This window comes from Oncorhynchus mykiss, chromosome 22, assembly GCF_057628025.1.
Source record: "Oncorhynchus mykiss isolate SJ-2025 chromosome 22, ASM5762802v1, whole genome shotgun sequence".
Taxonomy (NCBI): domain Eukaryota; kingdom Metazoa; phylum Chordata; class Actinopteri; order Salmoniformes; family Salmonidae; genus Oncorhynchus; species Oncorhynchus mykiss.
The window spans coordinates 5,685,865-5,709,256 of NC_143043.1; the positions used below are offsets into that span (position 1 = coordinate 5,685,865).

General features: G+C 42.2%; 1 protein-coding gene across 1 annotated transcript in view; it reads left to right on the forward strand.

Annotated features, from left to right (window-relative positions):
• The window catches only part of itgbl1 (integrin subunit beta like 1), a 115,806-nt gene that overhangs the window by 85,166 nt on the left and 7,248 nt on the right, over positions 1-23,392 (forward strand). The window contains exons 9-10 of the mRNA XM_036958515.2: positions 11,518-11,664; positions 15,849-15,968. Coding sequence (XP_036814410.1) covers positions 11,518-11,664; positions 15,849-15,968 — 267 coding nt within the window. The remainder of the gene's footprint in view (positions 1-11,517; positions 11,665-15,848; positions 15,969-23,392) is intronic.

Genomic DNA, 23,392 nt, shown 5'->3' on the forward strand with positions numbered 1-23,392 from the left:
AAACCAAGTCGACAAACACAATGGGTCTTGATAGGTGGAAAATATTCATCCTACAACTGCCTCGTGATAAATAAATAAAAAACACCCATCCCTCCCTCCTGATTCACACACACACACACGCACGCACGCACGCACGCACGCACGCACGCACGCACGCACACACACACACACACACACACACACACACACACACACACACACACACACACACACACACACACACACACACACACACACACACACACACACACACACACACACCTTACATATAAATCTCCAGTACCAGTCTAATTGTAAGGACTCACCATTCCTTTGATGGAGTCAGTAACTAACTTCTTGAAAGTGCAGAGGATATAACTGATGTTATGCTTGCTTCGACATGATGTGCCACATGGTGTGATTCAAACAGAGACAGAGCTAGAAGGAGAGAGAGAGAGAGAGAGAGAGAGAGGGAGAGAGAGAGAGAGTGTGTGTTCATGTGCGTGTGCACGTGCGTGTGCGTAAGTATGTGTGGATGGGCTCAGAGGAAGGGGTTGCCAGAGAATGGCATTTCATTGTTGGAAGGTTTTCTCTTCCACTGGGCTTTGGCAGGCCTGATAAAATCCATGATTGTGTTTGTGTGTCTACATGCGCATGTGTGTATGTGTGTGCAAAGTTTGCGTAAGTGTATGTGTAAGTGCGTGAAGGTCCGTCTCTGTGTGCGCGTGTCACACCAGACCTGGGTTAAAATATTATTTTAGGGTATTTCAATTGGTTTTAGGAGTATTTCAAATAATGTATTTAGAAATAAGTTTTTTTTTAATAGTTTAAATTACTTCAAATTAAGGTAGCTGTTTTGGCCACATTATTTGAAAATACTCAAATACACAGAACAATATATCTTCATTTGACAATTTTCTCACATCAGAAAAATAATCCTGCAGCAACAGGAGATGTGAATTCTTATGTGGATTATAATTAATGGACATTTTTGTAGGGATTGATACATTTTTGTTAGGATAAATCAAATCTGGAATTTTTAAATGGAAATTACAAACTTTAGGAGCCTTTTTTTAACCTTGAATAAACTACAAGTTGCGCAAGAAAATTATCTGCGATAAGAAAGAAAGTGAAGAGAAAGTGATCAAATTAATATTGTACATCTGTGAGGGGTTCCTGAGTCGCGCAGCAGTCTAAGGCACAGCATCTCAGTGCTAGAGGCGTCACTACAGGCCCTGGTTCAATTCCAGGCTGTATCACAACCGGCTGTGATTGGGAGTCCCATAGGGCGGCATACAACTGGCCCAGCATGATTAGGGTTTGGTCAGGGTAGGCCGTAATTGTAAATAAGAATTTGTTCTTAACTGACTTGCCTAGTTAAATAAAATAAAACGTAATCCAGGTCTGTAGCCTCGTGTACCACACTCTTGTTACCATGGCTCACAATTTTATATTACGCTGAGAAAATGATTGATTGAATATACAAAAAACAAACTGTGCAAATCATGAAACATTGATCTGACAAAGGAGTACATCTCTGAAACTCATCAGAAAACCAATCTATATTTTTCTATGGTATAGGACAAGCCAGTTGCATCAAATGAATGTACTGTGTCTGGTCACACACAGACACAAGGTGAACACCTGTGAATTCAAGCCTAACAAAAGCCATTTACTTATCCCCAAGTTGCGTATATACACTGAACAAAACTATAAACTCAACATGTAAACTGTTGGCTCCATGTTTAATAAGCTAAAATAAAAGATCCCCAAATTATTCCATACACACAAAAAGCTGATTTCTCCCTGTTAGTGAGCATTTCACCTTTTCCAAGATAATCCATCCACCTGACAGGTGTGGCATATCAAGAAGCTGATTAACCAGCATGACCATTACACAGGCACCTTGTGCAGGGGACAATAAAAGGTCACTCTCAAATGTGCAGTTCTGTCACACAACACAATGCCACAGATGTCTCAAGTTTTGATGGAGCGTGCAATTTGCATGCTGACTGCAGGAATGTCCACCAGAGCTTTTGGCAGAGAATTGAATGTTAATTTTTCTACCATAAGCCGCCTCCAACGTTGTTTTATAGAATTTGCCAGTATGTTTAACCTGCCTCACAACTGCAGACCACGTGTATGGCGTCATGTGGGCGAGCGGTTTGCTGATGTCAACGTTGTGAACAGAGTGCCACATGGTGGCGGTGTGGTTATGGTATGGGCTACAGACAATGAACACAATTCCATTTTATCGATGGCAATTTGAATTCACTGAGATACCGTCATGAGATCCTGAGGCCTGTTGTGCCATTCATCCACCGCCATCGCCTCATGTTTATTCAACCTCAGGAGGCTTCTACAGATGCACAATCGAGAGCATCCTGGCGGGCTGCATCACCGCCTGGTACGGCAACTGCTCCGCCCACAACCGTAAGGCTCTCCAGAGGGTAGTGAGGTCTGCACAACGCATCACCGGGGGCAAACTACCTGCCCTCCAGGACACCTACACCACCCGATGTTATAGGAAGGCCATAAAGATCATCAAGGACAACAACCACCCGAGCCACTGCCTGTTCACCCCGCTATCATCCAGAAGGCGAGGTCAGTACAGGTGCATCAAAGCTGGGACTGAGAGACTGAAAAACAGCTTCTATCTCAAGGCCATCAGACTGTTAAACAGCCATCACTAACATTGAGTGGCTGCTGCCAACACACTGACTCAACTCCAGCCACTTTAATAATGGGAATTGATGGGAAATGATGTAAAATATATCACTAGCCACTTTAAACAATGCTACCTAATATAATGTTTACATACCCTACATTATTCATATCATATGTATACGTATATACTGTACTCTATATCATCTACTGCATCTTTATGTAATACATGTATCACTAGCCACTTTAACTATGCCACTTTGTTTACATACTCATCTCATATGTATACACTGCACTCAATACCATCTACTGTATCTTGCCTATGCTGCTCTGTACCATCACTCATCCATATATCTTTATGTACATATATTAGACAGTAGTTTTGGTATTGTTAGTTAGATTACTTGTTGGTTATTACTGCATTGTCGGAACTAGAAGCACAAGCACTTCGCTACACTCGCATTAACATCTGCTAACCATGTGTATGTGACAAATAAAATGTGATTTGATTTGATTTGATGTTTAAGCATGATAATGCACCCATGCCCCATGCTGCAAGGATCTGTACACAATTCCTGGAAGCTGACCTGCATACAAACCAGACATGTCACCCATTGAGCATGTTTGGGATGCTCTAAATTGACATGTACAACAGTGTGTTCCAGTTCCAGCCAATATTCAACTACTTCGCACAGACATTGAAGAGGATTGGGACAACATTCCACAGGCCACAATCAACAGCCTCAACAACTCCAAGGGAAGAAGCTGTGTAGTGCTGCATGAGGCAAATGGTGGTCACACCAGATACTGACTGTTTTTTTTTTATCCTCTTCCTTACTTTTTTTTTAAAGATATCTGTGACCAACAGATGCATATCTGTATTCCCAGTTGTGTTAAATCACTAGATTAGGTCCTAATTCATTTATTTAAATTGATGGATTTCCTTATATGAACTGTAACTGTAAGCATTTATATTTTTGTTCAGTTTTTTTAATCGTTTTTTAAGTACACTACATGAACAAAAGTATGCAGACACCTGCTCGTCGAATATTTCATTCAGAAATCATGGGCATTTGAATGGAGTTTGTCCCCCCTTTGCTGCTATAACAGCCTCCACTCCTCTGGGAAGGCTTTGCACTAGATGTTGGATAATTACTGCGGGGACTTGCTTCCATTCAGCCACGAGCATTAGTGAGGTCGGGCACTGATGTTGGGCGATTAGGCCTGGCTCGCAGTCAGCGTTCCAATTAATCCAAAAGGTGTTCGATGCGGTTGAGGTCAGGGCTCTCTGCAGGCCAGTCAAGTCCTTCCACACCGATCTTGACAAACCATTTCTGTATGTACTTTGCTCTGTGCGTTTCCACTGCTCCAGAGTCCAATGGCGGAGAGCATTACACCACTACGCTTGGCATTGCGCGTGGTAATCTTACACTTGTGTGTGTGCTTGCTCGGCCATGGAATCTCATTTCATGAATCTGCCGACAAACAGTTATTGTGCTGACATTGCTTCCAAGGGCAGTTTGGAACTTGGTAGTGAGTGTTGCAACCGAGGACAGAAGATTTTTTACGCTCTACGGGCTTCAGCACTCAGCGGTCCCATTTTGTGAGGTTATGTGGCCTACCACTTCGCGGCTGAGCCGTTGTTGCTCCTACACATTTCTACTTCACAATAATAGCACTTACAGTTGACCAGGGCAGCTCTAACAGGGCATAAATATGACAAACTGACTAGTTGGGAAAGTGGCATCCTATGACGGTTCCACATTGAAAGTCACTGAGCTCTTCAGGAAGGCCATTCTACTGCCAATGTTGGACTATGGAGATTGCATGGCGGTGTGCTCAATTGTATACACCTGTCAGCAAGGGTGTGGCTGAAATAGCCAGATCCACTAATTTGAAAGGTTGTCCACGTAGTTTTGTATATACTGTATAGCGCATGTACATTTTTAAAAAACATTTAAAGATTTTAAACAATATTAGGTCAGGGCTTGATTTAATCCGTATCGCAGAAGTTCAGCGTTATAGCGCAATTGAAATTTAAAGGTAATTTGCGATTGAGCCAACATACTCTGTATGCCGCATTTACCATGAATGCAGCCTCCACTAACATGGGACATTGCCTTTAAATTTATATTGCGGTGTAATGCAGATCTTCAGCGCTATGGATGGATTTGAGCCCTTAGTGTGTGAATCAGATGCATTTTTATTGAGCTACATTTTCAAATCCAATCGCAATAAATTATAATCAAGGACAATGAGTGAATGAGTATTAAGTGAATATGATGATAATAGACCAAAAAATGTATTGGTAACACATTTAGGCAATACAATCACATGAAATGAAACGGTACTCGCCCACCATGACTACCTGAAAAGTTCAGGGAGATTGGTTGATGTCAGTTGAGTTGAGTCCCTATCCTCATTAGACCATCTGTCTCTTCCGATTGGTTTCCTCAGACTCAGGGCAAGGAGCTGATTCCCATGTCCTCTTTCGGGCAAACCTTTTTCACACTGTCCTCATCTGACCTGATAATAATACAAATAACAATACATGTACTTTTAAAGTCACCCAAGGCCCCTGTAACCTACAAAGGAAACAACTAAAAGCAGAAAACCAAAGTGGAAATACATTATTAAAAACAGAGCCAAAGATAGAATACCTCTACAGTTTCATCCAAGATGTGCAACTCGAAGGGTCACTCTCCCTGATTCCGTCTTCCTCTTGGAGGACAGGCCTTCTGTCTGAAAGCCTCCTGGGAAACCAGAAGTGGATGATTGTGTCTCTCTTTCGGGAGACGCTTGGCCTCATAGAGGTGTCCTCCTCTGATCTCCCTCTCCTAGAGGATGAGTTCTCTGGCTGGGTGCTGTCTGCTTGACTCCCTGCTGTGGCTGAACCCATGCTCCTGAACCAGGTGACTCATGCTGGCACCACAACCGGGGCACGGACACTGTCAGACCCTCTGGTGCCCTCAAGGCTGGAGCTCTGGGGCTCTTCATGGTGCTCGCGCATCATGGCCTCCATGATCTTGGCCTCCACTGACCAACCAGATCTTTCGAGATTGATGTCGATATTGGAATATCCATGTCCTGAGGATGTCATGAAATGCCTTCAAAACAGGCCAGTAGGGGCAACAGTGAGTGCTATTACCATCAAGTAGGCTTGGATTTTGCTCAGGCATTGTGGATGTGGGTGGTGGACATCCTGTGACTCTGAATCAGAAGGTTATGTGTTTGATCCCAGTCGTGGACACTAGATTTACATTTTTTATTTTAGCCCCATCCCAAACCTTAACCCTTACCGTAACCATTTGGAATGAGTGCCTAAACTTAACCCTTCTAAATTTGAACGATACACAGTATCAGGAGGAACCTTCTGATCCCATGACTCTGGATCAGAAGGTTCTGTGTTTGATCCCAGTCGTGGACAGTTTTTTTTTTTTTTACCACTTTTTATTTATTTACCTTTTATTTTAACAAGGAAGTCATTTTGAGACTATTGTCTCTTTTACAAATGAGCCCTGCACAATACAAAAATAAGCACATACATCAGGCAAGTATAGAAACACATAAAGATAGACAATATACACATTAAATACACATTAAGATACAAAACACAGTCAATTAAAACAAACACATTCTTCAACGCATCCAATCGAAACATCTTTATATTGTTATTCCAAACATAGTGTGGAGATTAGGAAAGGAAGGAAGGAAAGGGAATTAAAGGCTGATTTACTTCAATCTTTAGACACCAACGGAGTCTCCAAAGTTAACCAACCCTCGAAACGGGTTTGATAACTTGTAATTTTAAAGCTTAACAGGGATTTTGGGTAAATCGGAAGCTTATGGAGCAGGGCTTTGTAAACAAAAAGAGCGTAAAGATGTGATCAATGTGACTTTAAAGAAGTTCAGCCAGCCTTGTCACAGCCAGGTCAGCAGTACGCGCAATTGCGTACATAATAGTATCATACGCATATCGATGAAATATATTTATTTTTTTACAGATTGACCAATAACATTTATATAAAAAGTGAAAAGAACAGGTCCTAGTATCGACCCCTGCAGAACACCTTTATGTTCTCTATCTCAAGAATTTTAAACCCATCAATCATGATGGCCTGAGTTCTGTCACTAAGATAACCATGAAACCATGAACAGACGTTAGATCCTAGTCATGGACAACTTGTTCAATACAAGACAGGTCCACAATCAAGGCAGCACAATTCATTTTAGCATCTAAAGAATTTACAATATCATTAACAACTAATGTGGTGCTGTGATAGTGCTGTGCCCTGGCCTAAACCCACATTGATTTATATTCAAAATACCATGTTTTGAAAGTTGTGAATCTTAGCTAGACATGGAAACCTGCAGTTGGTACGACAATTATCTAGATCACTACTCTCCCCGCTCTTATGGAGTGGTAGCACATGAGCTGTGTTCCATACTTTAGGAATATATCCTGATAATAATGTTAGATTTAAGATATAAGTTATGGGTTACTGAGCCAACAATGAGGTTGGAAGCACACTTGAGCATTCCCGGCTGAAGTTGATCAGCCTCTGTGGATTTCTTGGTATCTAAATCAAGTAAGTCATCAAGGATATATTTTCTGTGAATTGCCAAAATGCAAAAAACTTCACGTCTGTTTTCCAAATCAATCTGTAAAAGTTCCAAATCAGCATTTAGCCCACTCTTAAAGGCACTGCATTGTCAATCCGATGTTGGCATTGGCAGTGCAGTATTTACGGTAGTCAGAGCATTCATACTTCTTCCGCTTCGCAGAGCAGCACAGAGCTGTTGTGAAGGAAGTTGTCAAGAAAGTGAGTTTGTGTTTTTCATGACCTCCCGCCCTTACCTACTGTCAACCAATCTAAAATCACATCCAACACGTCATCAAAACGGCAGGCCTATCGTACTTTTAAAACTCACCTCACTGTGATGATCAATTTGAAGAAAGAAGTTCAACAGCAGGTTGAAACTGTGTAAAAGCGTGGTTTTTGTGGATGTTGTTTCAAATCCTAACACAACGAAATGGACAGGGCTTTCTAAAGTGATGATTAATTCAAAACACCCATACACATATTAGAGCTGATGCATGGCAGCCCAAGCCCGAAAAAAACAGAATACCGCATATTACACATGGCAGAATTACATAAAACAAAACTGATTTAAGATGTCTTTGGTACATAATTGGTCTAGCCTATACTCCAAAATTAAACACATTTGAGTGTGGACTGTATGTATTATTATGCCCTAGGCAATGCTGTTGGTTCATTGATTTACAGGCCAGTTGACAGCCAGCCTAAATTAGTGAATTTGTATTTGATTTTTCATAATTTTTTTTCATGAATTGGGTGACACACTAACTTTAGCCATGGGTTTTATCTCCTCTTCTCTCCTTGATTATTTTTCTTGAGCACGCAGACGGGCCGTCAACGGTTTAGTGAAATATGTTTTGTTTGTGAAAACATGTCACTATCGATGTTCCAGAACCGATTTCACTTGTTTTCCCCAAATGAAGCACGTAGTATCTGCAGGAACAAGGTTTGGAGTGGCCATGGGACACAGAGTTTGGGCGGAATATGTTGAACCCGTTGAGCAGCGAGAGCCTTCTCCTCAAACAGTGGTGGATGTGTGGAGTGAAAATAGTGTTCTTATTTCTCAGCTGCTCATATTAAGCACATACTCTGCTTTACAACCGAATAAGCCTACAAAACCGACCAGATAGAAAGGGCACGGCTACAATTCGCTATCAATTCTTTATTCGAGTGCCCCTGTTCCCGCACATTTAATAATAGGCCATTCTAAATTGAAATGTAATTGTACATATTAGTAAAGACAAGATTAAATTGAGAATAATCTGATGGGTGAAAATATGATCACTTGATGAGAGAACAGCTGTGCTTTTTTTGTTTGGTTACCCTCTCAAATCCTCAATAGCCTGTACTCGCACCATGCAGCCCATGTATGCTGATTTCTAAGAAATTCTAATGTTTTGTGTCATTCACAACTAATGTTACCAAATAACTCTGTCTAGCATATAGGACCTGTTTCAAATGATCACTTTTACGCTCCACATATCCACTTCATGCGCGCACTCACTCTGTAATGGGAAAAATAACCTTTTGATTGTATTCTGCTATAAAACCATGCAAAATAAAACAAAGGCACGGGACTTCTAAGCATATCTTGTCAGCTTAATGAACAAGCCTACAGCCTATGGCACGGAGCATAGCCAGATAACATAGGCCTACAGAAGGCCAACTCATATTCTTTCACCTGAAATACATTTTCACATATAGTGTTTCTTTAGACGTAAAATAAATAATGGATTTGTTGTGATGGTGTACAATAAATTGGTTTATTATACTTTTTGAAATGTCGATGTTTCAAAGGTGTGCATAAGGGCTTGTATGGATGGAGGCCTGGAGAGGCTAAACGTGTTTGTGTTAATTAACAGTCAATTACCGTGAGACCGTCTTTTACAATAACAAAATGTCATGATCGCCACTTCCCTATTTTAATATTAATCTGACATTGGTGTCCTCCAATCAATATTAAAATCACTCATTATTAATAGTTCAGATTTACCATACTGACTGTAGATAGTAATTCAGATAAACTGTTAAGAGCACATGAAGGAGCTGAGGGAGGGCAATACACTCTTACTAGCGTCAGCTGGTTATTAGCCCACATCAAGAGCAGACAATACGTTAACCATTTGGAATGAGAGCCTGAACGGAATATTTTAACCCTATCCCAAACGTTAACCCATACCTTAACCATTCAGAATGAGTGTCTAAACTTAACCCTTAACCTCTAAATTTAAACGACACACAGGAGCAGGAGTAACAAAAACACTTCAAAATGTGATGTTTGGAGCAACTTTTAAATTTGATGTTTGGTAAACGTGGATGAAGTCTAATTCTGCAATGAGATTGTGAGAGCTGGTTGCACTGCCACTGCCTGTTCCACCTCAACCTCATTCAGGACATCATACCTAGTCACTGCACACTACTGGCATTAGTCAGCGGGACCAGCACACACAAAAAAAGGCGTTACCTCCAACCTAAAAGGGTTCTTTTGCTGTTCCCATATGATAACCCTTTGAATAACCTTTTTTTTGGTTCCAGGTAGAACCCTTTTGGTTCCAGGTAGAACCCTTTTGGTTCCAGGTAGAAAGAACCCTTTTCGGTTCCATGTAGAACCTGTTCTACACCGCGTTTTATATGGATTCCAAAAGGGTTCTACCTGGAACCAAAAAAGGTTCTACCTGGAACTAAAAAGGGTTATCCTATGGGGACAGCTGAAGAACCCTTTTTTGAAAAATTAAAATCTAAGAGTGCAGAGGATGGCTGGGAGGGTGTGGGCTCTATGAAGAGGTTGAGACCCAGCTCTCTGGACTCTTCAGACTCAGAGTCACAGCCAGACACATAGGCTCCTCCTTATCAGATTGAGAGTTGGGGTCAGACTCGGAGCCAAAGTCATAGAGACGTGACATTTAAAAGATTCAAAGTTCGACGTGTCTTCTCAGAAGGTTTGGTTGTTGATGAGGAGAGTCTTGAATTTGTCTCTAGAATGTTGTGAATGTAGAATGTTATTGATGGTTTCCATGGCAAACCAAGCTTATTTCCTTGTGATGCACTAGGTCCAGTCAAGTGATGTCATAAAGGCCAGAGAGGAGTGGAGATTCAAAACCAAACAACTTCAAATTTAAGTTCCAATTACAATTTTTTCCTGTGAGGGGTCTTGTGTGCAGTGGTTCAAACAACCAAACACAGCAAACACAATAGAGGACAGAACATACATTTTTTTTCTTACAAAAACAACTTAGTAAAGCATCACTGACACCGGTAACATTACTGACTTTTTTCGATCATCATCCCCCTCCTTTTCAAATGTCTATTGTGACATTCTACTCATTCTACTCACGATGGCAACACCCACCCGTAGCACGCGCTCCAGCAGGTGTATCTCACTGATCATCCCTAAAGCCAACACCTCATTTGGCCGCCTTTACTTCCAGTTCTATAACATACTGTATGTCTACCCTGTCCCCCACCAGGTCATGGTTTCTACTGGTTTCTATTGTATAACATACTGTATGTCTACCCTGTCCCCCACCAGGTCGTGGTTTCTACTGGTTTCTATTGTATAACATACTGTATGTCTACCCTGTCCCCCACCAGGTCATGGTTTCTACTGGTTTCTATTGTATAACATACTGTATGTCTACCCTGTCCCCCACCAGGTCATGGTTTCTACTGGTTTCTATTGTATAACATACTGTATGTCTACCCTGTCCCCCACCAGGTCATGGTTTCTACTGGTTTCTATTGTATAACATACTGTATGTCTACCCTGTCCCCCACCAGGTCATGGTTTCTACTGGTTTATATTGTATAACATACTGTATGTCTACCCTGTCCCCCACCAGGTCATGGTTTCTACTGGTTTATATTGTATAACATACTGTATGTCTACCCTGTCCCCCACCAGGTCATGGTTTCTACTGGTTTCTATTGTATGACATACTGTATGTCTACCCTGTCCCCCACCAGGTCGTGGTTTCTACTGGTTTCTATTGTATAACATACTGTATGTCTACCCTGTCCCCCACCAGGTCATGGTTTCTACTGGTTTCTATTGTATAACATACTGCATGTCTACCCTGTCCCCCACCAGGTCATGGTTTCTACTGGTTTCTATTGTATAACATACTGTATTTCTACCCTGTCCCCCACCAGGTCATGGTTTCTACTGGTTTCTATTGTATAACATACTGTATGTCTACCCTGTCCCCCACCAGGTCATGGTTTCTACTGGTTTCTATTGTATAACATACTGTATGTCTACCCTGTCCCCCACCAGGTCATGGTTTCTGTTCATGCGGCCGGTGTATCTGTGGTGACGGCTGGTTTGGGAAGTTGTGCTCGTTCCCTCGGACATGCGAAATGACTGACGCTCAGAGCAAAGAGCTGTGTGAGACCGCCGATGGAGTCATGTGCAATGGAAAAGGTTCCTTTTGTTTTTTACTTTGTCATTCTATTACATTTATTTCATTTCTATCTCCATCTATTGGCTTCTTTTGTGTCTATTTCTCTGCACTATTTCATTACATTCCTTTTCAATTATTTTCTACTCCACTGATTTGTGTAGACCACTTGAGTGGAGCTTTCCATGAGATCTGATCACACAGATTAGGGTAGTAGCAGGCATAAAGAAACAACACCCTCATACCTGCAGTCTTCTGGCTTCAGGTATAAGAGACATAAGGGGTTTCTTAGGACCCGGCTGCTTGGCATGGCCAGCGCCAGAACAAATCTGTTGGATGGGAATTTGATTTCCATAGGGGGGTTCTTTTTTTCCACGGGAGCCTCCTATGTCTGCATGCGCTGCACATTATTATTATTTTTACTAGAGACGTTGGGCCTGGAGGGATCCCCCTTCAAGCTAATGTGCAGTGTAATTACAGTGTAATTAATAGATTTTTATGTATGTGCAAAAATGATCATTTGGTTGTGTTTATGAAGGTCTTAGCTAACTTTAGAATACAAAGAAAGCTTTTTCTTTAGTTTATGTTAATGTAGGATATATGTAATAAATACAAAAAAAATAAGGTCAAGCGTTCTATCAATGAAACAGGAACTATATGTGTTGGCACGTGGTAACAACTTTTTGTTCTTGATAAATAGTGAAAATCAGCACAAAACCAAAAATGGTATTATAATGAAGTGTCAATATGAGAGCAGTCAAAAATAGTCAATTAATGTCCACTCGCGCTTACATTATGTGCGTCTTCACGCAATGGCATCAGTTGGAGCATGTCCATGTCACATAAACAAGGAAAGTTGGTGAGTGTGATGCGGATCTTGTTTTTTGCTTGAGATGTAGGATGTGCTCTCTCAGTGATGACACACGGTTTCATTTGGTGATGGCTCCGGACACATGATCAGTGTGCACCGTTCTGTCTTTTTTTGCGCTTAGGCCTCGGAGTTGTAGGCTCAGGCTTAGGCTCAGAATCAGAATCAGAAGAATTATCATCAGAGATGTCATGATTCTTTTCTTCCCTGCAATCTGAGTCGTTTTCATTTCGATTTTGTAGCAGCGCGAACGCAGCATGTGCATCCATTCGTCTTGGTCTTCTTGCCATTGTAGATTACGCACGCTCTCACTGTGTAGCCTACTCCCAAGTATGCCAGAGTAGACTGATAAGAGTGCTTGGATTCGATGGACTGATATAGGGTATATAATTAGAATAAATCAACACAATAGGATGGCCCTCCCTGTTCTTCATTCACAATTGGCAATTACATAATTATGCATTGTTTGCTTTCTCTCACTCATCAACTTACCCATTCTCCCCCTTTCTCCCCCATTATACTTAACTTAATTTATTTCACCTTTTATTATATGTGACATTTGTTTCAATATGGTTTAGGTTCAGTTTTGAGGCAATTATCGGGATGGTTATCACCTGGGCAAGACAGCTTCAATGATCGGGAGAAGGAGAGGATCAGGCTCTACTGTTGGGAGAAGAAACTACTATCTCACCAGAGAAAGCATGCAATCGAGCAAAACAGCGCCCCTCTGTCTCAGTATATGTAGCCCATGTATCTGATGCTGTCTGGACAAAAGAGTATGACATGTCATACTCTTTTTGTCCAGACAGCATCAGATACATGGGCTACATATACTGAGACGGAGGGGCGCTGTTTTGCTCGCTTAGATGATTTATCTGAGATTGATGTGTCTTCCTGTCAGCACACGTCTCAGTCGAATAAATTATCAATATTTAAATATTTTATTTGGACAGGAAAGGAGGTCCTGCTGCCTAAGGGGGCCGATCTCGCTTAGGGACCTGAAAAGGCTCGAGCCGGTCCTGAGTGTACCCAATATCCAGGGTATATGTACAGTGCCATCGCAAAGTATGCAGAGCCCGTTACTTTTTCCACATTTTGTTACGTTACAGCCTTATTATGATATGGATGAAACTTTTTTTTTTAAACTCAACAATCTACACACAATACCCCATAATAACTAAGCAAAAACAGGTTGGTAGACATTTTTGCAAATTGATTAAAAATTGAAAACGGAAATACCATATTTACATAAGTATTCCGACCGGTTGCTATGAGACTCGGAGTTTAGGTGCATCCTGTTTCCTTTGATCATCCTTGAGATGTTTCTACAACTTGATTGGAGTCCACCTGTGGTAATTTCAATTGATTGAACATGATTTGGAAAGGCACACAGCTGTCTATATATGGTCCCACTGTCGACAGTGCATGTCAGAGCAGAAAACAAGCCATGGGGTCAAAAAAATTGTCCATAGAGCTCAGAGAGCTTCAGTAAAAGGCACATGACAGCCCACTTGGAGTTCGCCAAAAGGCACCTGAAGACTCTCAGACCATGAGAAACAAGATTTTCTGGTCTGATGAAACCAAGATTGAACTCTTTGGCCTGAATGCCAAGTGTCACGTCTGAAGGAAACCTGGCACCATATCAGAGCCCGGACCCAAACCCGATCGAACATCTCTGTAGAGACCTGAAAATAGCTGTGCAGCGGTGCTCTCCATTCAACCATTCTCCATTCAAGAGCTTGAGAGGATCTGCAGAAAATAATGGAAGAATCTCCCCAAATTCAGGTGTGCCAAGCTTGTAGAGTCATACCCAAGAAGAATCAAGGCTGTAATCGCTGCCAAAAGTGCTTCAACAAAGTACTGAGTAAAGGGTCCGAATACTTGTGTAAATGTTATATTTCAGTTTTTCAGTTTTTATAAATGAACAAACATTTATAAAAACCTGTTTATGCTTTGTCATTATGGGGTATTGTGTGTAGATTGATGAGGGGAAAAAAACAATCCATTTTAGAATAAGGCTGTAAAAAGTCAAGGGGTCTGAATATTTTCCGAAGGCACTGTGCATCATCATGTGTTGGAGGCCGTATACTCTATTCAGCTATGTAACCAAAGAACAACTTGCATGTCACACTGACATTTCAGCCAAATGTCAGGTGCATGGAGATTACTGGAGTATGGAGTACTGTCAGTGATCTACTAAACCAAAGGTGTGTTGTCCATCTTAGGACATCTTCACCCTCTGGTCTCACACCTTCTTAGGCTGCACAATGGAGATGGGCATGTTTCAACATGCTCCTCTGCACTCAGACACAAGCATAAGACTATCCTCTCCCCTTCAGTTGGGGTAAAGGTTAGAGTTAGGTTTCAAATCAGATTTGATGACTTTGTGGCTGTGCCAGCTGGTGACTACTCTGCAGAGCTGCCTCCAGAACAAGATTCATGACAACAAGCGGTAACCTATGAGTCAAGTGGAGTCAACCCTTCAACTCTCACACTGCAATCCTTCAGGCACACACTACCCACTGGGCAAAAACGGATTGAATCAATGTTGTTTCAATGTCATTTCAACCAAAAACATCTGTGTGATGACGTTGAATAAACACGGAAAACTAAAACTAATATGATTTGCAGAAAGTCATCAATGTAAGGGTATTTAGTCTTTTTTTCACCCAACTTTTAACTTAAATCCAATTATATGTTTTGTTGATTTCACATTGAATTCATGTTAGTTGACAACTCAACCAAATGTAAAACCAAACTAGACGTTGAACTGACGTCTGTCTCCAGTGGGTAGTGGGGATAAATAAATTCTCCCGGGTTACAGACATGAGAGATTCGTTCCCCTCTCATCCGTCTGCCTGCTTGCGTGCCTTTTCCAAGCATTTAACCCCTTACTATCCAGCCCGTCGCTCACTGCCCTCGATGTGCACTGGAGCACACAGTAGAAATATCTGATGGGAGAAATGCAAGGACAGTGCTTTTGTTGTTCAGGAGAGGAAGTACTGGGGGAGCCAAAGGAGGACAGACTTTTACAGTGAAGGCTTGCTGGGGGCGATTCCCGGGTAAAAGTATAGCTGATGTGATATACTAAAGGGGTGGACATGCATGGGAAAACTATGTCCCACTGGTTGGAACCAGCAGGCCTTATATTTTAATCCAGTCACAATTTAAAAAGGGTCAGGATGACAATACACTATGATTGTGAGCACATTACCTTGTCCTCACAAATCTATCCTTATATTTTTATGACTGTAACTAGTTTGTTGATTGCTTGAACGTCCGTTGTTGTTGTTGTGTGTGTGTGTGTGTGTGTATGTTTGTGTGAATGTGTACTGGCAGGGTCGTGCCACTGTGGCCGGTGTATCTGCTCTGGATCTCCTCAGGATTGGTGGGTCTCTGGGGAGTATTGTGAGTGTGACGACAGAGAGTGTGATAAGCACGACGGACTCATCTGCACAGGTACAGTATAGACCACACACACACACACACACACACACACACACACACACACACACACACACACACACACACACACACACCTAAAGACTCTGTCCAAGGCCCAATTCTACCGCCGATAATGGCCTTGGCTCGGTGTCAACGAGCAGGAGAGAAAGACAGAGACAAAGAAAAGAGAGGGAGAACGAGTGAGCGAAAAGACAGGAGAAAAGAGAGAGCAGAAAGAGAGAGACTTTCCTCTTAACAGCCCAGATCTCATCCAGAAGTGCTATCTTCTCTCCACTGATGCTGAAAACCACAATAAGAGTTTATGGGCACACTTCAAATTACGTTTAGCTAATAAAGGTTTCATAAGCACTTCATAAGTGTGTTGCAAATATTCTATAACCATATGTCATGCTTTATAAAAGGTTCATAAATGTGGCATAACTATGTGACATAATCACCTGCGTCAAATGTGATATGATATAAACTTTTGCTTTGTGAAGGGTGACAGTGTCCTGAAAGATGTCATACGCTCTAAAGTGATGTCATGTTAGTCACATTACACCTAATCTCGTTCCCAGACACATCCACCCAAATGTGCGGAAGTTCTGGTGGATCAACGCATCAAACATGGCCTTCATTAGTTAGGTTTAGGTTTATCATAACATTTTAGGAAGATAAATTGTGGAAATGGGTAGGGCTTAGCCATAATTATGACTTTTTGACTGTGTTAACTAGTGACGATGAGCTATAAAAATAGAGTCGCACACCCAACTAGTGACAATGAAAAACACTATAGTGTTCTATGGTCACTCCCACTACTTTGAATGGTTGGTATCCCAGGCTTATACACTACAAGACCAAAAGTATGTGAACACCTGATTGTCAAACATCTCCTTCCAAAATCATGCGCATAACTATGGAGTTGCTCCACCCTTTGCTGCTATAACAGCTTCCACTCTTCTGCGAAGGCTTTCCACTAGATGTTGGAACATTGCTACAGGGACTTGCTTCCATTCAGCCATGAGCATTAGTGAGGTTGGGCACTCATGTTGGCGATTAGGCCTGGCTCGCAATTGCTGTTCCAATTCATCACAAAGGTGTTTGATGCGTTTGAGGTCAGGGCTCTGTGCAGGCCAGTCAAGTTCTTCCACACCAATCTTGACAAACCATTTCTGTATGGACCTTCCTTTGTGCACAGGGGCATTGTCATGCTGAAACAGAAACAGTTCTTCCCCAAACTGTTGCCTCATAGATGGAAGCACAGAATCATCTAGAATGTCATTGTATGCTGTAGCGTTAAGATTTCCCTTCACTGGAACCATAAAAAACAGCCCCAGACCATTATTCCTCCTCCACCAAACCTTACAGTAGACACTATGCATTGGCATTGCGCATGGTGATCTTAGGCTTGTGTGTAGACCCCATTTCATGAAGCTCCTGATGAACAGTTATTGTGCTGACATTGCTTCCAGAGGCAGTTTGTCACTCGGTAGTGAGTGTTACAACCGAGGACGGACGATTTTTACGCGCTACGCACTTCAGCACTCGGCTGTCTCATTCTGTGAGCTTGTGTGGCCTACCACTTCGCAGCTGAGCTGTTGTTGCTGAACTTCACAATAACAGCACTTATAGTTGACAGGAGCAGCTCTAGCAGGGCAGAAATTTGTCAAACTGACTTTTGGGAAAGGTGGCATCCTATGACTGCGCCACGTTGAAAGTCTCTGTGCTCTTCAGTAAGGCCATTCTACTGCCAATGTTTGTGTATGGAGATTGCATGGCTGTGTGCTCAATTTTATACACCTGCCAGCAACGGGTGTGGCTGAAATAGCCAAATCCACTAATTTGAGGGAGTGTCCACATACATTTGTATATACAGTATAGTGTATGTGCTGTGTGGGCAATAGCCTGGGAATGATGTTACACCAAGAAACGCCTACCTTGATGAAAGCAGCACCAGTGGAGATTTGAGCATATACATCTTGTTGGGGCAAAAAAATAATAATGTGGGATGCATGCCAGCAAAGCCACTACACAACACAATACAACACTAAACAATACATTCATTGCACTGTAAAGGTGACTAACAGTGCACACAAACTGTTAGGGCCTACATAAACTGTCCCAACAGCAGAATCTCAACAGCCGGTCCCAATACCTTAACACTGCTACACCTGGCTATCAGTAGAGCTTTGTCTGGCAGCGAAACAGTTCATTCAGCCTCATTTGCTGCCTTTAAAAAAACATGGCTTATATGTCTGACTTGCTCAAACAAATGTGGTTTCTACTGACAATTGAGATGTACAAGCTATGGCATATGGGGACGATGAGCGGATAAGAGACAATCCGTAATTTCGATTAAAACATTAATGAGCGAGCTAGGACAGAGGTAGTCAATATAGCTATTTGTTCAGCACTTTTTAAATGTACAGCCACAAAATTCAGAACATGGGCCGTTCTTACAGTGTCCTCCCTGTACACCAAATCAGAACGGTAGGATAAATAAAGGGGGCATATAAGCACACAATGAAAGCTCTTACAATATTCAATGATTACATTTCTCAAAAACAGTTTATAGTCTACATGTGCACCACAAAGTCAGAATAGTAGGCGGAATTAAGAGGTTAAAATATACAAAATTATTAGGGTGAGGCACATGGGCTCTAACAGCTTACTACACTTAGTATTACTTTCTTAGCTACAGTATACATCTCTCCCTGGCATCTAACATAATTTATGCAGCAGCATACAATACATTTTTGGACTCAACTTGTGCTGTGTTCACTTGAACAGAAAGGTGGCACGACGGTCCTTTGTGGTCAAATTGTGTCATTAAACTTTGCCTTCAAAGTCTGACATTCTCTGGATTTATGGTGCTTTCAAGACAACTTGGAACACACAAAAAAGTTTGAATCATCATGACATCAGTGATCTCCCGAGTTGGATGAAAGTTTAAAAATGATTTTCCCAGTTGTAGCTCGTTTTTCCAGAATTCCCAGTTGTCTTGAACTGACGAAAGTCAGATTTTGCAGTTCTGAGTTAACAGTTGTTTTCAGCGCGGCACAAATAATGCTTCATTTACAACAATGATGAATGCCTTTAATTTAAATTTAAACTTGGAAAAAAGACCCTTAATCTTAGACTTGGGACTGCACAGCCACTCCACTGAATAGCAGGCTTTGCAACACTTGCAGTTAGCCACTGATTCCTTCCAAACCAGTCATTGTTGAATTTGCGATTTCCAACTTGTTGTGTAATGTTTATATCCAATGGCTGATGAGCACCAATAGGTTTTATTTATACTTTCTTTTCATTATTTCTCTTCATATGACAAGGATTAAAGAGGATTTGCCAGTAGATTGTCGACTTTATTCATGATGATGAATGCTAGCTAAGATGTTCAAAGTATGATGTTGACATGTCCAATCAAAGCTACTATAGATATGTGATTTGACGTAATTTAGTCTGTTGTCCAATGGACTTGAGTCTTCTTGGCTGGGCACTTCTATCAAATCAAATCAAATCACATTTTATTGTCACATACACATGGTTAGCAGATGTTAATCCGAGTGTAGCAAAATGCTTGTGCTTCTAGTTCCGACAATGCAGTAATAACCAACGAGTAATCTAATCTAACAATTCCACAACTACTACCTTATACACACAAGTGTAAAGGGATAAAGAATATGTACATAAAGATATATGAATGAGTGATGGTACAGAACGGCATAGGCAAGATGCAGTAGATGGTATAGAGTACAGTATATACATATGAGATGAGTAATGTAGGGTATATAAACATAAAGTGGCATAGTTTAAAGTGGCTAGTGATACCTGTATTACGTAAAGATGGCAAGATGCAGTAGATGATTGTAATGGTTCTCGTCCTCCTCTTCTGAGGAGGAGTAGAGAGAAGGATCGGAGGACCAATTTGCAGCGTGGTAAGTGTCCATAATGTTTATTTTAATACATAAACTGAACACTACGTAATACAAAACAAAAACCTGAAATGAACGAAACAGTCCCGTGTGGTACGAACACTAACACGGAAGACAAACACCCACAACTCAAAAGTGAAACCCAGGCTACCTAAGTATGATTCTCAATCAGGGACAACGATTGACATCTGCCTCTGATTGAGAACCATACTAGGCCGAACACAGAATTCCCAAATGATAGAAAAACGAAAATAGACAACCCACGCAACACACGCCCTGACCATACTAAAACAAAGATATAATAACAGAACTAAGGTCAGAACGTGACAATGATATAGAGTACAGTATATACATATGAGATGAGTAATGTAGGGTATGTAAACATTATATTAAGTGGCATTGTCTAAAGTGGCTAGTGATACATTTTTCACATCAATTTCCATTATTAAATTGGCTGGAGTTGAGTCAGTATGTTGGCAGCAGCCACTCAATGGTAGTGGTGGCTGTTTAACAGTCTGATGGCCTTGAGATAGAAGCTGTTTTTCAGTCTCTTGGCCCCTGCTTTGATGCACCTGTAGTGACCACGCCTTCTGGATGATAACGGGGTGAACAGGCAGTGGCTCGGGTGGTTGTTGTCCTTGATGATCTTTATGGCCTTCCTGTGACATCGGGTGGTGTAGGTGTCCTGGAGGGCAGGTAGTTTGTCCCCGGTGATGCATTGTGCAGACCTCACTACCCTCTGGAGAGCCTTACGGTTGTGGGCGGAGCAGTTGCCGTACCAGGCGGTGAGACAGCCCGACAGGATGCTCTCGATTGTGCATCTGTAGAAGTTTGTGAGTGCTTTTGGTGACAAGCCTAATTTCTTCAGCTGTGCCTTCTTCATAACGCTGTCTGTGTGGGTGGACCAATTCAGTTTGTCCGTGATGTGTACGCCGAGGAACTTAAAACTTACTTCCCTCTCCACTACTGTCCCATCGATGTGGATAGGGGTGCTCCCTCTGCTGTTTCCTGAAGTCCACAATCATCTCCTTTGTTTTGTTGACATTGAGTGTGACACCACACTCCGAGGGCCCTCACCTCCTCCCTGTAGGCCGTCTCGTCGTTGTTGGTAATCAAGCCTACTAATGTTGTGTCATCCGCAAACTTGATGATTGAGTTGGAGGCGTGCATGGCCACGCAGTCGTGGGTGGACAGGGAGTACAGGAGAGGGCACAGAACGCACCCTTGTGGGGCCCCAGTGTTGAGGATCAGCGGAGTGGAGATGTTGTTACCTACCCTCACCACCTGGGGGCGGCCCGTCAGGAAGTCCAGTACCCAGTTGCACAGGGCTGGGTCGAGACCCAGGATCTCGGCCTTGATGACGAGTTTGGAGGGTACTATAGTGTTAAATGCTGAGCTGTAGTCGATGAACAGCATTCTCACATAGGTATTCCTCTTGTCCAGATGGGTTAGGGCAGTGTGCAGTGTGGTTGCGATTGCGTCGTCTGTGGACCTATTGGGGCGGTAAGCAAATTGGAGTGGGTCTAGGGTGTCAGGTAGGCTGGAGGTGATATGGTCCTTGACCTGTCTCTCAAAGCACTTCATGATGACGGAAGTGAGTGCTACGGGGTGGTAGTCGTTCAGCTCAGTTACCTTAGCTTTCTTGGGAACAGGAACATAGGTGGCCCTCTTGAAGCATGTGGGAACAGAAGACTGGGATAAGGATTGATTGAATATGTCCGTAAACACACCAGCCAGCTGGTCTGCGCATGCTCTGAGGACGCGGCTTGGGATGCCGTCTGGGCCTGCAGCCTTGCGAGGGTTAACACTTTTAAATGTTTTACTCACGTCGGCTGCAGTGAAGGAGAGCCCACAGGTTTTGGTAGCGGGCCGTGTCAGTGGCACTGTGTTGTCCTCAAAGCGAGCAAAAAAGTTATTTAGTCTGTCTGGGAGCAAGACATCCTGGTCCGCTACGGGGCTGATTTTCTTTTTGTAATCCGTGATTGACTGTAGACCCTGCCACATACCTCTTGTGTCTGGGACATTGAATTGCGACTCTACTTTGTCTCTATACCGACACTTAGCTTGTTTGATTGCCTTGCGGAGGGAATAGCTACTCTGTTTGTATTCAGTTTCAGTTTCGAGCGAATGCTGCCATCAATACGCGGTTTCTGGTTTGGGAATGTTTTAATCGTTGCTGTGGGTATAGCATCGCTGATGCACTTCCTAATGAACTCGCTCACCGAATCAGCGTATTCGTCAATGTTGTTGTTGGACGCAATGCGGAACATATCCTAATCCACGTCATCGAAGCAGTCTTGAAGCGTGGAATCATATTGGTCGGACCAGCGTTGAACAGACCTGAGCGCGGGAGCTTCTTGTTTTAGTTTCTGTCTGTAGGCTGGAAGCAACAAAATGGAGTCGTGGTCAGCTTTTCCGAAAGGAGGGTGGGGGAGGGCCTTATATGCGTCGCGGAAGTTAGAATAACAATGATCCAGGGTTTTACCAGCCGTGGTAGCACAATCGATATGCTGATAGAATTTAGGGAGTCTTATTTTCAGATTAGGCCAGGTTATAGGCCCAGGCCGATAGTGGTCAGGATCCTGAGGTTCAAGGTAGCTGTTCTGGAAAGACCAAGAACTTGAGAGGAGCGTATATCTTCCTCAACAAAGACTATCCTGAAGCTGTGCGCCAGAAGAGGAAAGAACTGATTCCAGCCATGAAAGCTGCCAGAGCGCGTGGGGACATTGCTTACATCCGCTATGACAGGCTCATTGTCCACCCTCCCTCCCAGAAGCCTTGAAGGGATGAGCGAGCCAAGCCTATGAGTTCGTAGCTTCAACCCCCTCAGAACACATACCAATTGATTAATGGACTGCTGAATGTATATTTTGTTCTCTTGCTTTATTTGCTCTTTTCAGTATTATGTCTATATCTGATAAGCTACCCAGGAAAGGGCTGAAAATAGCCCGTATTAATATATGTAGCTTTAGACATAAGGTTCATGAAATCAATAACATGCTAACATCAGATGACATTCATATATTAAACCATTTCTGAGACTCACTTAGATAATTATTTTGATGATACAGCAGTAGCAATACAAGGATATAACATCTATAGAAAACACAGATATGCTTATGGGGGAGGTTGAACTACCGTTAAAAAAATTGGGGTCACTTAGAAATGTCCTTGTTTTTGAAAGAAAACAACATTTTTGTCCATTAAAATAACATCAAATTGATCAGAAATACAGTGTAGACATTGTTAATGTTGTAAATTACTATTGTAGCTGGAAACGGCAGATTTTTTATGGAATATCTACATAGGCGTAGAGAGGACCATTATCAGCAACCATCACTCCTGTGATCCAATGGCACGTTGTGTTAGCTAATCCAAGTTGCAATACAACTGGCCTTTTTTAGACTAGTTGAGTATCTGGAGCATCAGCATTTGTGAGTTCGATTACAGGCTCAAAATGACCCGAAACAAAGAACTTTCCTCTGAAACTCATAAGTTTACTTT